Source organism: Budorcas taxicolor, chromosome 5, assembly GCF_023091745.1.
Source record: "Budorcas taxicolor isolate Tak-1 chromosome 5, Takin1.1, whole genome shotgun sequence".
NCBI lineage: Eukaryota > Metazoa > Chordata > Mammalia > Artiodactyla > Bovidae > Budorcas > Budorcas taxicolor.
The window spans coordinates 59,931,124-59,948,705 of NC_068914.1; the positions used below are offsets into that span (position 1 = coordinate 59,931,124).

The window sequence follows — 17,582 nt, forward strand, 5'->3', positions numbered from 1 at the left end:
CAAGGAGCAAGCATGTCTTAATTTCACAGCTACAGTCACCATCTGCAGTGATTTGGGGGCCCAAGAAAATAAACTCTGTCACTGTTTCCATTGTTTTCCGATCTATTTGCCAGGAATTGATGGGACAGGATGTCATGATATTCATTTTTTTAAATGTTGAGTTTTAAGTCAGCTTTTTCACTCTCCTCTTTCACCTTCGTCCAAAGACTCTAATTCTTCTTCACTTTCTGCTGTTAAAGGATATCCTCTGCATATCTGAGGTTGTTGATATTTCTCCTTGCAGTCTTGATTCCAGCTTATGATTCATCCAGTCCCGCATTTCTCATGATGTGCTCTCTCTATATAAGTTTAAATATGCAGAGTGACAATATACAGCCTTGACATACTTCTTTCCCAATTTTGAACCAGTTCATTATTCCATGTCCGGTTCTAACTGTTGCTTCTTGTCCTGCATACAGGTTTCTCAGGAGGCAGGTAAGGTGGTCTGGTATTCCCATCTCTTTAAGAATTTTCCACAGTTTGTTGTAAGAGGCTTTAGCATAGTCAATAAAGCAGAGGTAGATGTTCTTTGGGATTTCCTTGCTTTTTCTATGATCCAGCGAATGTTGGCAGTTTGATCTCTGGTTTCTCTGCTTTTCTAAATCCAGCTTGTACATCTGGAAGTTTTCAGCTCACCTCCTGTGGAAGCCGATGTTGAAGGATTTTGAGCACAATCTTGTTGGCATGTGAAATGAGTGCAGTTGTACAGTAATTTGAACATTCCTTGGTATTGCCTTTCTTTGAGATTGGAATGAAAACTGACATTTTCCAGTCCTGTGGCAACTGCTGAGTTTTCCAAATTTGCTGGTATAATGAGTGCAGCACTTTCACAGCATCATCTTTTAAAATTTGAAATAGCTCAGCTGGAATTCCATCACCTCTACTAGCTTTGTTCGTAGTAATGCTTTCTAAGGCCTACTTGACTTCACACTCCAGGATGTCTGGCTCTAGATGAATGATCACAGAATCTGGTTAATTGGGTCATTAAGAGCTTTTTTGTTCAGTTACTATGTGTATTCTTGCCACCTTTTTTTAATCTCTTCTGCTTCTGTTAGGTCTGCCATTTTTGACCTTTATTGTGCCTAACTTTGTATGAAATGTTCTGTTGGTATCTCCAATTTTCTAAGAGATTTCTAGTCTTTCCCATTCTATTGTTTTCCTCTGTTTCTTTGCATTGGTCACTTAAGAAGGCTTTCTTGTCTCTCCTTGCTATTCTCTGGAAGTCTACGTTCATATCTTTGCCTTTCTCTTTTGCCTTTCGCTTCTTTTCTTTTTTCAGCTATTTGTAAGTCCTCCTCAGTCAACCACTTCGCCTTCTTGCATTTCTTTTTCTTGGGGATGGTTTTGGTCATCACCTCCTATACAATGTTATGAATTTATGTCAATAGTTCTTCAGGCACTCTGTCTACCAGATCTAGTCCCTTGAATGTATTCATGACTTCCAATGTATCATAAGGGATTTGATTTAGATCATACTTGAAGGCCCTAGCGGTTTTTCCTCCTTTCTTCAATTTGAGCCTAAATTTTGCAATAAGGAGCTAGTGATCTGAGCCAAACCTTCTCCAGGTCTTGCTTTTGCTCACTGCATACAGCTTCTCCATCTTTGCCTGCAAAGAATGTAATCAATCTGATTCCAGTACTGACCATCTGGTGACGTCCATGTGTAGAGTCACCTGTTGTGTTGTTGGAAGAGGGTGTTTGTATGACCAGTGTGCTCTCTTGGCAAAACTCTGTTGGCCTGAACCTTGCTTCATTCTGTTCTCCAAGGCCAAATTTGCCTATTATTCCAGTTATCTCTTGACTTGCTACTTTTGTATTCCAGTCCCCTATGATGGAAAAGACATATGCATTAGAGCACTTCTGTTTTATAGCTATTCAAAAACAATGATTACAAAGAAAATTAACCATCTACTTGGCCCTCAATTAATCAATATACATGAATTAGAGATGTCTTTTTACCAAAGAGTAGGAACTTTTAGATATATATAGCGGGGAACTAAAGTCTAAACTATATTTAAAAAAAAATAACAACAAAAAAAGGAGGCAGTAATATTTATGTAGCCATTATAACCATGTTATTTTGAAAGCCAACTTACTTACATCATCAGTTTCATCATTATTCTATTGGGTGGGCCCTGGTTTGGATGACCTACTATATTAACACTCCCTGAGGGAGTCTAGGTTGGATAGAGGAATATTTTCCAAGGATAATTAAATTGAAAGAGTGAAACAGGAGAGAATCATGTCAATGGAACCTCCTTCATGGTTATTACTGAGCAATTGCTGAAGTTATTTGAAATAACTTCAAATCAATTAGGACAGTATACCCTTCTTATCTTTTGGAAATTAATTCTGCATTAAAGACACACTAAGATCCTCATTTATTATGACATAAAATACATTTAAAAAATACTTGTTGCAGGCTTAGAATTCTGGAAAGAGGGACTTCCTGGACTGTCCCAGAAAATTGTTCAGTCTAGTTCTGTGGTTAATCCTGGAATCTTCCCCCCTGACAGCCATCCCCTGGAACCTTGATCTTAGCGTGGATTTAGAAACTCATATGGATAGTCCCACCTGCAGGGTAGGTAAGTCTTAGCTTGTGACAGTCAAAAGAACATCAAAGCTATGCATAACAGAGCTGATTTCACTTAAAGAAAAATGACTACAGTTATTAAATCCATACTAAATGTGTGACCTTATATATATTTTCTTATTTTATATTGTCATTATATCCATTTTAAGAGGAGAACACTGAGGCAGAGACAGCATAAATAATTTGCCCAACATGACACACAGTAAGTGAAAGGTCAGCTGACTATGTGCAAATCAGTTGCTAGGTAGATGGAAAGATGGGTAATGTGTAGCTTTGCTTTATGAACTGGATTACTTTGTAATTATTTTCTTATATATGGTAGATCCAGGGCCTTGTCTAGTGGAAAAATCAGTGGTGTGCCTGATTCATGAAAAACAGTAGAAAGCAATCTTAGACAATGGCTGTGGGGTAGGTCTAAAAACAATATCCTGTTGATACTTTTATTAGTGTTACTTAGAAATGGGTACATCTGCCAATACCGTGGCAGAGAAGGATTGGCAGTACTGATTTACCCTTTCACCTCAGGCTCCAGTTGAGCTTGGCACAGCACTGTTAACAGATTCTGGCATTTAAAATTTTGATATTTTGTTCATCATGGGGTTTTGTGCTAATTTTGCTTTTAAAATATTATTTATCTTGATTACTGATTTTTCGGCACTCCCTTAAATTTTGTGCCTAAGGCAAGTGTCTCATTTGCCTCACTTGCCTTATCCTAGCCTCAGCCCTGGTTAACAGCGAACATGGAGACACATTATATGTTAACAGACCTGCTATTTTCTTGAATTATGTGGCTCTCACAGAAGAAACCAAAGAACCAAAGAACCAGTCTTCATGTAGTATTAGGGCCTCTACTATAAAGACATTAATGAGGAGGTACAGCTCAACTGAGCAATACAAATGGGAAAACATATCCTATAAATTGAGTACAGAACGCATAACTGTTTAATAAGCACAACTATATCCACTTTGTAGAAGAGTGATTCTATTATTCTAGAGGGATTTACTTAAAGCTAGCAGTTCCATAGTATTAAAATTATATCTTACAAAATCCATGTATTTTAAACTGTGTAATTTAGTAACTCTTATTTTTCTTTGCTTTTATAAATTCAACACCCCCAAATAGATGAATTTTGAAAAGTAATTCAAATGTCAGAAACTAGCAAGTATTTTTTATCCGGGTACGTTTTTGCCTTCTCTGCCATAAAATATAGTGAAATATGTAAAGGAGTGATTAGTGCTGCAATTAGCCTTTGACCCTTACATATAGTTTGGCTCTGTTCCCAAGATTTCTGTTTTTAAGCTCTTGGACTAACAGTCCTCCTCTTTGTTCATACAGTCATTTTTCCTTAGTGATCAATTGCACATATATTTAAATATATTTTAAAAGAATAGAAATGTTGCTTGTCATACACAAATGGCTCTTAGAGAGTTATTGGTTTCTTGCCAGTGCTGTCAACTTTCCAACAACAGATTGGATTGGTTAAGGAAGAAGCCATAAACAGCCTATCAACAAGTATTTATACAGATGTTAATGAATTTAAAATTCTGTTTATGCCAAACTCCAATTTTATTTGTCCTTTATTTGTGAGGTATGATGCAATAATTGCTCTTAACAAACACATGCAGACCACTTATACTTTATAATGTAAATCATATTTTTTATTATTCCTAGCATAAGATACATAGAATCAGCCATTTATCAAAGTTACCAAAAATATTTCTGTCATATGAAACATTTTGCTCAGCATGCCACCAAGTCCTCCAAAAGCTTTCGGTAAAGAGATGAACTCATCTCCATCCATGAAACCAATAATATTGTATTATTATATTACTGAGAAAGGCTATTAAAAGAAAAGAAAATAGTCATGGGAAAGTTGCCATAGGTATTAAAAATATAAATCATTAGCTTCTTTATGTGTGCCCCAAATGATAATTGAATCCTAATCTTCCTCTGTATAGGATACTATGCTATATTGAAAATTTAGGAAACTTAATAATTTGAGGCATATGAGTTTAATGAACACTTACTTTGCTTTTCATGAAAAAAAAATGTTTTCATTAATTTAAAAATGACTAATTTCTTTTGGAGAACTTTTTTAAGCTGAACTGGTTTTCTCTAGGATTGTGTACTTTGTCAACAGTTTATAAAGTGGCCATTTATATATATGTATATATATATATATATATACACACACACACACACACATTGTTTTTAATTTGCTACCTTTGATTGTCAGTTTTATCCCAATCTAATTCCAACTTTCAGAGCTAAAGTTCCTATTATAATAATAAAGTTAATCACATTTAGACATGTGTTATTCTCCACAATACACAGGTTTGTCTGCATGCTAAAAATCTAAATTCCATGTCTTAGAGAACATTGATCAACTATGACAATCATTCCTTAATCTTACCAATATTTGCTGAACATCATCCTACTATGTATCACTTATAAAATGTATATTCTAGTACATAAAACTGACACATGACTAGAAGAGTAAATTGTGATGTAATAAATGCTTATCGTGAGGTCTCTATATTATCCATGGAGGATATCTCTAACCTAGTTTGAATAAGGAGTGCAGTGTTGGAAGATCAGGAGCTTACTCTGAAGAATGTAAATTCCAAAGTAAGACCTGAAGTAAGAACACCATTGGTGAAATATATAATCCCAAACACAATGTCTATAGGCAAATGAGATCATTTTGAGTAATTATAATACATCTAGGTGGTTGAGGGAGGAACTTAAAAGATGTGTCTGAAGGGATAAGGAACGCCTGTATGCCATGCAAAATGTTTTGAACATTACCCAGACACAGTAGAAAACCAAGAATTCATCCTATGAAAGTGCAAATTAAATGGGTTCTTTAGAAAGACCATTTGCAGTATGGAGATATATAAGTGGGAACAAGGTCAAAAGCAAAAGACCAGTGAGAATGTTGTTACAGTAACTGAGAAGAGATGAAGAGATGATAGTGGGCCGAATTAAAATAGTGACCATGCAAATACCAGAGATTTGACAGAATGAAAAGAATTTAGGAGGTAAAATCTGAAGTTAGAAGTGTGAGAAAGAATACTGGTTCAGTACAACACTCAGGTTTCTGAGTTTTACACTGACGATGATGGTAGAATTATAGGAACTTGGAAAAGGTGGGATAAAACTTGAGTTTAGCTTTTTATGTAGTCTGTTTAAATTATCTATAGGATACCTAGCAGAGAGGCTTTGGATAAATACATTTCAGAAAGCGATAGAAGAACTTGAAGGAATATCCTCTGACAGGAAGCTTATAACCAAAGAATAAGATGGGGCTAGGACGTTACGCCAGAGAAGAATCCTGAGATTGGAAGAGATGCCAAAGGAAGAGGGACCCTTGAAGGAAACTGAGATTTAGACAATAGGGCAGAGAAAAACAGGACAAGTGTAACTAAGCAAGAGTCAGAGGAAATAAGCCTTTTGAGCAGGAAGAAGTACACAATGTATAATATTAGAGGAGTCAGTAAGAACTTCAAAAAGTCCCAAAGATCTAGCAGTATTAATGATCTCGGTGTGAACAGTTTCAGCGAAACGGTACAGGGAGGAAGCCATATTGCAGTGAGCTGAAGCACACGTCAGTTAGTCAACAGAGACTCTCACTCCTGTTCAAAATGGAGCAGTGGAGATGAGAAGAAGGAGCTAGGTATCAGTGAGATAACTGGCAGGAAGACTAGACCTAATTCTGGATTAGATGTCATTACATAAGGAGTGAGCAGCCAAGGACAACTCCAGAATATCTGGTCTGAATGACTTGGGGAGTCAGGAGAAAAAGCAGACTTGCTAGGATGATGATGAAAACACGCTGTGATTCTGCAGTTCAGTTGGATCTGAGAACAGGAACAAAACAGAGGTTGGTGATATCCAGTCCTCTAAGCTGCCACCCCCATGAGGCGATAAACACTGTGTATCTCGTTATCTGGGCTTCCCTTGTAGCTCAGTTGAGAAAGAATCTGCCTCCAATGCCGGAGACCTGGGTTCGATCCTTGGGTCAAGAATATCCTCTGGAGAAGGAAATGGCAACCTGCTCCAGTATTCTTGCCTGGAGAATATCGTGGACAGAGGAGCTTGGCAGGCTACAGTCCATGGGGTCACAAGAGTCGGACACGACTGAGCAACGAAACCACCACTATACCATCTCGTTATCCAGTTGACTGTCATCAAAGGCCAGCAGAACATTAGGCATGGAATGAGGTGATGAGGGTAGGGTGCTCCTAAACTCTATAGACTGACAAGCATCGGCATCTGAGGGAGTATATGTAGAGGAGCCAGAAAGGAAGCACTTGAAGTCTGATGTTCCACAGTCTCACAGAGAAGAGAGTTTTAAGACAAAGAAAATGTTCTGTGTAATTGAATTCAGCAGAGAGGCCAATGAAGATAAGGAATAAGTGTGCTTGGTAGATAAGATGGTTTAAGGTCCTCATTGTAAGGATAATTTCAGTTTGACAAAATCAGATTGCAGTAAATTAAGGAGGGAATGAAAAGGGAAGACAATGTAGACTGAGAGAGTTAGAGTTCTCTTAATGGGATTTTGTTAACCAATATATTTTAGTGTGAAAGACAAAATATTAGAAGAGTGTAGAATTTGTCCCTGAAATCTTAGGTATCAGAGTTTTCAAATTGGGAGATAAAACCTATAAATTATGAGAGGAAAAAGGTTTATAGTTTAGAAGATATTTAGCAAGTAGATAAATTTGTATACCTAGAGAAAAATTTGCCTCTTTTGAAAATAGAGTAGAAATTTAAATCAAACAATGGGCAAGAGAAAATATTTGTACCAGTGGTAACAGATAAAGGATCTTGAATGGTCAGTTGAAAGCAAAAATGGAAATACTAGAATCCAGCAGATAATTGGGAAGAACAAGAAAGACACTTTATACTTTATATATTATTGATAAGAAATCATATGGAATGACTTTAAATTCTGCTAGCAGTAGAAATATATAAATTAAGACTGTATTAGACAATATTTTTCTCAAAGTATCCACAGCTTTAAAATACTTAATATCCCAATGCTGACTAGGGACTTAGTGAAATGACTAGCCTCATATAACTTGCGATAAATTGGTAAAGGTTTTGTAAACTATTTGATGATATAGATTATACCATGTTCCTCAAAATATTCATAAATTCAGACATGTTATCTTTAATTCCACCTTAAAAATGGATTAAATAGAATAATTAAAAACCTTCATGTAACAAGTTGGTATCATAGGTATCATACCTTAAAAACATTTTCAGGTTTAGATTTCCAATACATAGAATTCATTGGTTATAGTACTAATAGAAAAAATGCTATAAAACAAATCTATGAAAAAAAGAACTGCAAAGAAATGCCTGTAGAGTGTTATTCAGTGGTTATCTTTGAATAGTGGGCTTTTTGTAGATTTTCTTTCCTTTGACTTTTTACTTTTCAGTATTTTTAAGGTTAACTGTTGTGAAAATGTGTTATTTATATAGTAAAAGAGTTTAACAATTTATTTAAATAAAATTAATAGAATGTGTGTCCTGAAGTAAAAACAGCATATATAGACTGTAGTAACTAGGGGAGAGCATGGATCAAAAAGAGAACTTTTGTCTTAGGATGATGGTACAAGAAATTAACGAAGACCTAGAAAAATAGAAAGAACAATAGTTAGGTAGTAGATTGCATTTTGCAGGCAGAAAGGTGTTTCTTCTAAAATCAAAAGGATTTTTGGGGACGTCTAACTAGAAAAATTCCAGAAAAACATCTACTTCTGCTTTACTGACTATGCCATCATAGTCATAGTTTGTTGTGGATCACAGCAAACTGTGGAAAATTCTTAAAGAGATGGAATACCAGACCACCTGACCTGCCTCCTGAGAAACCTGTATGCGGGACAAGAAGCAACAGTTAGAACCAGATATGGAACAACAGACTGGTTCCAAATCAGGAAAGGAATACATCAAGGCTGTATATTGTCACCCTGCGTATTTAACTTACATACAGAGTACATCATGAGAAATGCCAGGCTGGATGAAGCACAAGCTGGAATCAAGATTGCTGGGAGAAATATCAATAACCTGAGATATGCAGATGACACCACCCTTATGACAGAAAGTGAAGAAGAACTAAAGAGCCTCTTGATGAAAGTGAAAGAGGAGAGTGAAAATGTTGGCTTAAAACTCAACGTTCAGAAAACTAAGATCATGGCATCGGGTCCCATCACTTCGTGGGAAATAGATGGGGAAACAGTAGAAACATGACACTTTATTTTGGGGGGGCTCAAAAATCACTGCAGATGGTGGCTGCAGCCATGAAATTAAAAGACACTTGCTTCTTGGAAGAAAAGCTATGACCAACCTAGACAGCATATTCAAAAGCAGAGACATTACTTTGCCATCAAAGGTCCATCCAGTCAAAGCTATGGTTTTTCCAGTAGTCATGTGTATGTGAGAGTTGGACTATAAAGGAAGCTGAGCGCCAAAGAATTGATGCTTTTGAACGGTGGGGTTGGAGAAGATTCTTGAGAGTCTCTTGGACTGCAAGGAGATCCAACCAGTTCATCCTAAAGGGAATAAGTCCTAAATACTCATTGAAAGGGACTGATGCTGAAGCTGAAACTCCAATACTCCAACTCAAACTGACTCATTTGAAAAGACCCTGATGCTGGGAAAAATTGAAGGCGGGAGGAGAAGAGGATGACAGAGGATGAGAGGGTTGGATGGCATCACTGACTTCATGGACATGAGTTTGAGCAAGCTCCAGGAGTTGGTGATGGACAGGAAAGCCTGGCAGGCTGCAGTCCATGGGGTCATAAAGAGTCGGACACGACTGAGCAACTAAACTGAGCTAGAAAATGATAAAGGTCTGTAAGTAAACCTGGCACCATTATTCTTCCTAAACAAAATGCTAAAAGCAAGCTTCAAGAAGTAAATCCTACTTTCTCCTCAGTGACAGGGGTAATCCTGAAATGGTGTAGCAAAAGTCACTTGCCAGAATCATTTCCTGCAGCATTTGAATGGCAGTATGCTTGGATCTATCCAGCCAATGTCACCACTATGCTGGTTCTCTTTTGACACTGAATGCATGCCAATCTACCAATCCATGCCTTCAGGTTAAAAGAATTAATATGAGTTGGACTCTTACAGTGAAATCTCTAATCTTTACTCGAGGACGATTATTGAGAAACTGGACTGAGTCTGATGTAAAACCACTTAGGGTTTATGGAGTGTTATTGTAGAATTGAGGAAAACTTCAGAATGAGCACTTTAAAAGGGGGCTATTGCAAGTGTATGTCTCTGTTTTCAGAAGCAGAAAGATGCATTATTTTTAGCTAAAAGTACACTTGCTACATATCAAGAGTAAGTAAAGTTCCAATTGTGGGTTGAGTTGATTATCAGGGTCACTGATTCCTCTCTATCATTCCTTTCTGTCATTGCACCCATAGGTTCACCATTTGGTCTGATCAACCAAGAAAGGCAGATAAAACCCTGGGACTCTGCTGAAAAAGAAACTTAGTGCTTAATGCAGTAACCAGGGTGACAAGCCCAAATCTTCCCTTTGTTTGAGTCTCTTTTTTAGTTTCTGTATAAAGAAGGCCGTTTATTAAAATGGTGTCTGCTCATGAATTCAGTGGTCAGCCCTTAAATGCAGAGTAATTGCTCCTTCAGTTCAGCAACTATGGAGAAAGTGAAAATGAAAGTCACTCAGTCGTGTCAGACTCTTTGCAATCCCATGGATTGTACAGTCCATGGAGTTCTCTAGGCCAGAATACTGGAGTGGGTAGCCTTTCCAGGGATCGAACCCAGGTCTCCCGCGTTGCAGATGGATTCTTTACCAGCTGAGCCACAAGGGAAGCCCAAGAATACTGGAGTGGGTAGCCTATCCCTTCTCCAGTGAATCTTCCCGACCCAGGAATTGAACCAGGGCCTCCTGCCTTGCAGGCGGATACTTTACCAACTGAGCTGTCAGGGAAGCTCTGTAACTATGGAGTGATTGGCTTAAATTCAGGAAGCCCAGGTGGTGTTAGTGGTAAAGAATCTGCCAACAGATACACGGGTTTGATCCTTGGGTGGCGAAGAGCCCCTGGAGAAGGAAATGGCAATCCACTCCAGTATGCTCGCCTGGGTTAGGCCATGGACAAAGGAGCCTGGCTACAGTCTATAAGGTCACAAAGAATTGGACACAACTGAAGGAACTTAGCACGCACGGAGGAAACAAGGGATATGACCATTTTAGAAATGTAAGATGTCATGAGAAGTTAACAGGAAGTTGAGTAATGTAATTTAGAGAAATAAACATCTTGATTTGTAGCTTTTCTGAGAACTGGACCTTGTATCTCTTTGGACTGAAAACTAGTCATTTCACTGGCACCACAGCAAATTTTAAGGAAAAAAACAAGTCATGATGAATGTATTGCCTTAACATAGTCAAAACAATAGATGCTGAGTGTGTATACATGTGTGAATGTGTCTCTGCCCATGCACCTAGCATTCAAAATAAGCTTCACAGCATGTCTCATTTGTCCTCCAAACAACCTGCAAATAAAAGATTACTTTCTATGTTTGAAGATCTATAGTGAAAGAATTGTTCATCCGCTAAGACGTGCCTGACTCTTTGCAACCCCATGGACTGCTGCACACCAGGCTTCCCTGCCCATGGCTATCTCTCAGAGTTTAGTCAGACTCATGTTCGTTGAGTCAGTGTGCCATCCAACCATCTCATCCTCTCTCATCCCCTTGCCCTCCTGCCCTCAATCTTTCCCAGAATCAAGAGTCTTTTCCAGTGAGTCGACTCTTCATATCAGGTGGCCAAAGTATTGGAGCTTCACCATCAGTCCTTCCAATGAATATTCAGGGTTGATTTCCTTTAGGATTGATTAGCTTGATCTCCTTGCTGTCAAGGGACTCTCAAGAGTCTTCTCCAGCACCACAATTTGAAAGCATCAGTTTTTTGGTGCTCAGCCTTCTTTATGGTCCAGTGTTCACATCCATACGTGACTACTGGAAAAACCATAGTTTTAAATACAGACCTTTGTCAGCAAAGTGATGTCTCTGCTCTTTAATATGCTGTCTAGGTTTGTCATAGCTCCTTTAAAGGAGTCAGCGTCCTTTAATTTTATGGCTGCAGAGACCTTCTGCAATGCTTTTGGAGCCCAAGAAAATAAAATCTGTCACTGTTTCCACTTTTTCCTCACCTATTTGCCATGAAGTGATGGGACTGGATGCCATGATCTTAGTTTTCTGAATGTTGAGTTTTAAGCTAGGTGAAGCCAGTTGAAAGAATATAAATACCAGATTTTTAATTATAGATTTCTTGTGAGTTTACTTACCATGAGTTAGTTACAGTAGGTACCCCCTCTCTGGTGTACTGTCAGTGAACCCTACAAAGCTAACATGTCCCTAAGTATGGTGATGGCACAAACAAAGAAGCCATCTAAACAATCAAGTCCACGGAGAAGTGCTCCAGAACAACAGGTCTTCACTGTAACTCAAGTGTGAGGCATTGATGTGTCAGCAATGTCTGCAGATCTTTTTTTTTTTAATTTGAATAATATAAATACATATACTATATTTATGTGTAGCTATAAGGGTTGGATTTTTCTTTTTCTTTTTTTTTTGAACTATTTTATTTTCCTTTATATTTGTTACCTTGTATTCTCACGTGGCGTAATTTCTCCTTTTGCATAGTTTCCATACTCATCTTCATTGTTAGCCTTTCCCCCTCTCCATCTTTGAAATCATTGGTATGCCATTAGCACAGGTTTCCTAAACCTAATATAAATGATTTTCCTAACTTACAATTGTACTAGCTTATATAAACCAAGTTTTGTTTTATACAAAATTACAAATCTGTTTTGAATATCCTCAATATAAATTATAAATTCTTCATATGGATAAGATTGTATGAGAACAATTAGATGTTAAATTCTGTCTACCAAAAATAATTATTTCTATTTTCTAACTAAAACACTAAAAAACAAGCCCTATAGGATGTTGGTTTCATTAAAACAACTCTGCTTTTCAAAATAGGTCGGTTTGAAACTCAAACAGGAAAACTACTTAATCTATAAGTGACTGACGGTATTTTTCTTACAGATGATTTAGCTCCCATGACCTGTCTTGTTTTTCTCTTTCTTGTGATAAAATTGTTAGCATAGACTAAGCTGCTTGGCCAAAACTTGATTTCTTTAAAAAACAAATAATGTTTTCATATTTTTCCCTAGATAATGAAGAAGAATTTATGTGTAAGGATACCACTGCAAATGAAAGGAGTAAAGAATATACATACCAATGGCTTCATACACAGGTTGGGGTTCTTGAAACGACTGGTTCCAGAAATATGAAATGGTGAGGTCATCTCCCTTAAATCAGATTTTTGTATTGCAAACACATATTGAAAAGTGAAACCTAGGTTAATTATGCTAGAACAAACATGACTTTATATAGCCGAAGGCCAATATACGATATTACCAGACTATAAATGGTCTCTTATATAGGATAGATTTGATCACTATGTTTTTCACTGTAAAATATTTAAGAACTTGGTTTCTGTAATGCTTAAAAATCAGCACAAATGATTGATGGTGATGATGAACCACACAAATGATTCTACTTTATAAAGTAAAATGCATGGTATCTATTAATTGTTTATAAATATCATCGGTACTGGTGTTTGTAGTATTTTATTTTTTGTTATTTTTACTATCATTTATGTTTGGCAGTTAAAATTAAACTCAATCCCGATCCTGCCACTTTACCAGTCATGTAACTGATTTTCAGTTATGTCTCAATATTTTAGTTGCCTCCTCTTTATAGTGAGATGATATCTCTCTTTCTCACAAGATAGAGGTGAGTTCTCAAATTGATGTTATCAAATGTTGATGTCCCTTAGCAGCAAAGAAAGGTGCCTTGAACCTAATAAGTAATCAATTAATTTTTGTTATATTAATGTATGTATTAGCTTTCTAGGGCTACCATAAAAAAATACTAGATTGCATGGCTTAGAGCACAGAGATCTATTTTCTCACAGTGTTGGAAGCTGAAAGCCCAAGATCAAGGAGTCAGCAAGTTTGGTTTCTCTGGAGGTCTGTCTCCTTGGCTTGCAGATGGCTCCTTCTCACTGGCTGCTCACATGACCATCCTTCCACCTCTGTTCAGTTCAGTTCAGTTCAGTCGCTCAGTCGTGTTCTAATCTCCTCTTTGAACAAGGACACCAGTTATATTGGATTAGGGCCCACCTCTTTGAACTTATCTTACCTTAATTGTCTCTTTCAAGGCCTTGTCTTCATATAGTAATTTTCTGAGGTATTAAAGATTAGGATTTGAATGTATAAATTTTGAGAAAACAAGATTTGAACATATAAATTTTGAGGGAACAAGATTCAGTCCAAACAATACATAACATAAAACATTGATGTACATAACTACTAAACCATAAAAGTTTGGAGATAATATTTTTGAAATATTTTTTGTTTAATTAAGGTATAGTTGATTTACAATGTCATGTTAGCTTCAGGTGTAGAATACATATATATTCTTTTTCACATTCTTTTCACTTATGTGCTCAATCGCTTCAGTCATGTCTGACTCTATGTAACTCCATGGACTGTAGCGTGCCAGGCTCCTCTGTCCATGGGATTCTCCAAGCAAGAATACTGGAGTGGGTTGCCATGCCCTCACCCAGGGCATCTTCCCAACCCAGGGATCAAACCCAGGTCTCTTGGGTCTCGTGCACTGAAGGCAGATTCTTTACCTACTGAACCACCTGGGAAACCCTTTTCCTTTATAGGTTATTACAGAATACTGAGTATTTAGTTTCCCATATTATACAGTTATCATAAATTTTTACGACTTTCACTGTAGCTACGTACATCCACAAAACAATTTTTAAAAGTGCTACTTAAGCATTTTCAAATATATAAACCAATATGAATCTAAATATAGATGACACTTTGGAAACATTTCCAGGGGTTGTGGGTATTAACTATTTAAATGAGTAACAAAGAATACAGTTACGAGGTCTAATACTTAATATAGCAGAATGTTATAATGTATAAAAATTAAACCTTTTTTATAATATATACAAATGAAAAAGCCTTCATATGTAGTCAATTCTATCCATATAATATCTTTAATAATATGGAAAAAAGTGAATTTAAAACCTGAGTTGTTATATCCTATTTCATTGAGAGCAAAGAAAATAGGAATAAAGCAATCAACATTTGAGGCTTTTTTTATTTTGCTGAGTGTTCCTATTGATGCAAGTACAGTTTATTTTATGCTGGTATTAATTGATTTAGCATAATTCATAACAAGATATTTTTAGGACTATAACCAAATGTTGCATAACTCACAGCTTACCATCTATATTAACCAGATAAAAGAGGTCTTCTTTAGTGATTTAAAAGCATCTGTACAGATAATGTGAAAAATACAAACAAAACATTTCAGGATGTATTTTTAAGATACTTAAACATTTGACAACCTCAGTTACTCCTTAATTAGTTATATTTAAACGTATAATGCAACAGGCAGTTATTGACAGCTTTCTCCTTTGAAAATACAATATATAATGGAATATATAAGTAATAATATTTTAAGAAAAATTTTTTTCTAAAACAGAAGTCCTTTAAAAGCCAAATATCAATGCTCTCACCTTAAACAGAAGTTAATTGTGAGCATTAGTATAATGCATTAAACATACCAGAGCTATTTTAAAAATAAGAAGTTTTGCCTTTCTTATAAGTAAGATATATAAGTAGATGAGGTACAATATTTATCCTTTCTATAATTTATTAGCTAAGGTTATTGGTACTTTCAGATATTTTTTATCTGTGTATGTGTTTGTTTGGCAAATTTAAAATTTATGTCAAATTGAAATTTAAAGTAACTATGAAAAGATATAAATTGTGTTCACCTAATATAAGAAAACAATTATTTCCATTTTGTATATTATTGATTTTTCCCAAACTTTTCATTGGGCATGTTTTTCATAGTCTTCCTCTACATTAATATAATAATATGATTTCTCTTTTTGTCATTATGCAGCAATCACTTCTTGCCTGAGTTAGATCCAGACGTACTTAATGGTGGAAGAGTTCAGCTTGTGGTAAGAAATGTGTTTAAAGTTCAGAAAAAGTGTTGTGGACAACAGTACTCAACCGATGGCACTTCAAGATGTGTCAATAAGTGGTATAAATTATGAAAATACCACAACTGTATCTTTTGGGGATAATCTCAAAATATTAAATATTAAAATAGTACCGTGCTTTCTTGGCTTATAATATGACTTTAAAATATGATGTCATCTTAAGATACTTAGTTTATCTGGTATATTTTAAAATAACAAGATGCTACTATATTTTAAAAGATACTCTGGGCAAGAAATTATAAAACAATATTACTGTCTAGACTATTTTAAAAGGAGGATACTTGAGGGAAACAGCAAAGCACCCTCTGACTCAAAAAGTCAAACCAGGTAAAAATTAAAAAGTGGTTGTGTATTCAAACATTGTAAGTAATAAAGGGTAAATGGTTGGAGTGTTAGGAGCAACCAAGTTCTAGCACAGTGATCAGAATGTATACTCTGGACAATATAACTCATGTGCATTTCAAAAGTCAGCTGCAAGATATGCTATCAGAAGGGAGCCGATGTTAGCAGGAGAATGGCCAATATGGAGTCTGGAGAAACAGAGTCCCCAAACAAGAAATGTTAGTGTTTCCAGAAATTTCCAGAAAAGAGGGTACCCTGACCAGTGACAGAAGTGCATGACCTCCTTGGCATGTGAAAATGAAGGGCATCAAATAACCCTAACTTTATGACACCTTCCATTTATATCAACCAATGAATATTCCTTGCTCAAACTCTACATTCACCAAGAAAACTGATTATAAGTTAACTTACCATGTAGAATTTAGTATTAAAAAATAAGGTATTCTCTAATGGGAAATAACATTATCATATCCAGAGCTGTTATATTCGTTATTCTCATGAATTACTCATTCAAGGAGTTTTCCTGAAAGAGGGGAAAAATTAGGACAATAGTTAAAATTAATGTGCTTATGGAAATATTTATAGAAGGATGCACATATTTGAAATAATCAATAAACAAATATTTTCTTGCATTTTAATAGAAATCCTTCTGGCAGAATGACATGAAGATTACCCTAGAAAAAGCGGTACCTCAGGCTATTAACACCCTACATATTATTGACTAACACTCTCACACAGATTTTTGAGTAGCCACTTTGGAGCAAAAATCAGAAATATAAAGTGCCGAGGAATGCCACAATAAAGAAAGGGATATTACATTTAATTATTATACTTCTAAAATGAATGAAAACAGATTGGATAGATTACTAATCAAAGTGGTTCTATGAGATTAACCCTTTGACATTAATCTCCTTCCTCCATATCGCATTATATCACACTACCCACGAATGTATAACAAATACATAACAATGGTAAATACTTTTTAAAAAATATATTGAAGAAGAACAGCAGAACACAAAACAAGTAGTAGTAGTAGTAGAACAGACTTTTTTTTTTTTTTTTTTGAGTCAAGACAGGGGAATGGATCAAGGATTTACACTAAAAGGATACTGGGCTAATTGAAGGCCAAGTTGGGTGGAAATCTCTCAGGGTGTTGGGGAATGAAAACACCCTACCTATAGGAAACTTGTGCAGAAAATTGTACAACTGGGACCAGGCCATAACTAAGGAAAATCTTGAAATGTTAAAAAACTGCAACAGCTGCTACTATAAGATCCTCAAAGACATAAAAATACCACCCATAATAAAAGGACAGAAAATAATTGAACAAAAAATGATCAAATTTTAATTAGAGGGAGATGGATATGCAAATTAGGCCATTATAAATTCTGAAAATAAAAAATAATGTCTTTGAAAAGAACCCTGGATTAGACAGAATACAAAATTAGTGAAAGTTTATC

The 17,582-nt window shown here is 36.0% G+C and overlaps 1 protein-coding gene across 1 annotated transcript in view; it reads left to right on the forward strand.

Annotated features, from left to right (window-relative positions):
* LRRIQ1 (leucine rich repeats and IQ motif containing 1) overlaps nucleotides 1-17,582 on the forward strand; it is a 220,484-nt gene that overhangs the window by 176,634 nt on the left and 26,268 nt on the right. Inside the window, exons 23-24 of the mRNA XM_052641127.1 lie at nucleotides 12,854-12,977; nucleotides 15,678-15,738. Of these exons, the coding sequence (XP_052497087.1) occupies nucleotides 12,854-12,977; nucleotides 15,678-15,738 (185 nt within the window). The remainder of the gene's footprint in view (nucleotides 1-12,853; nucleotides 12,978-15,677; nucleotides 15,739-17,582) is intronic.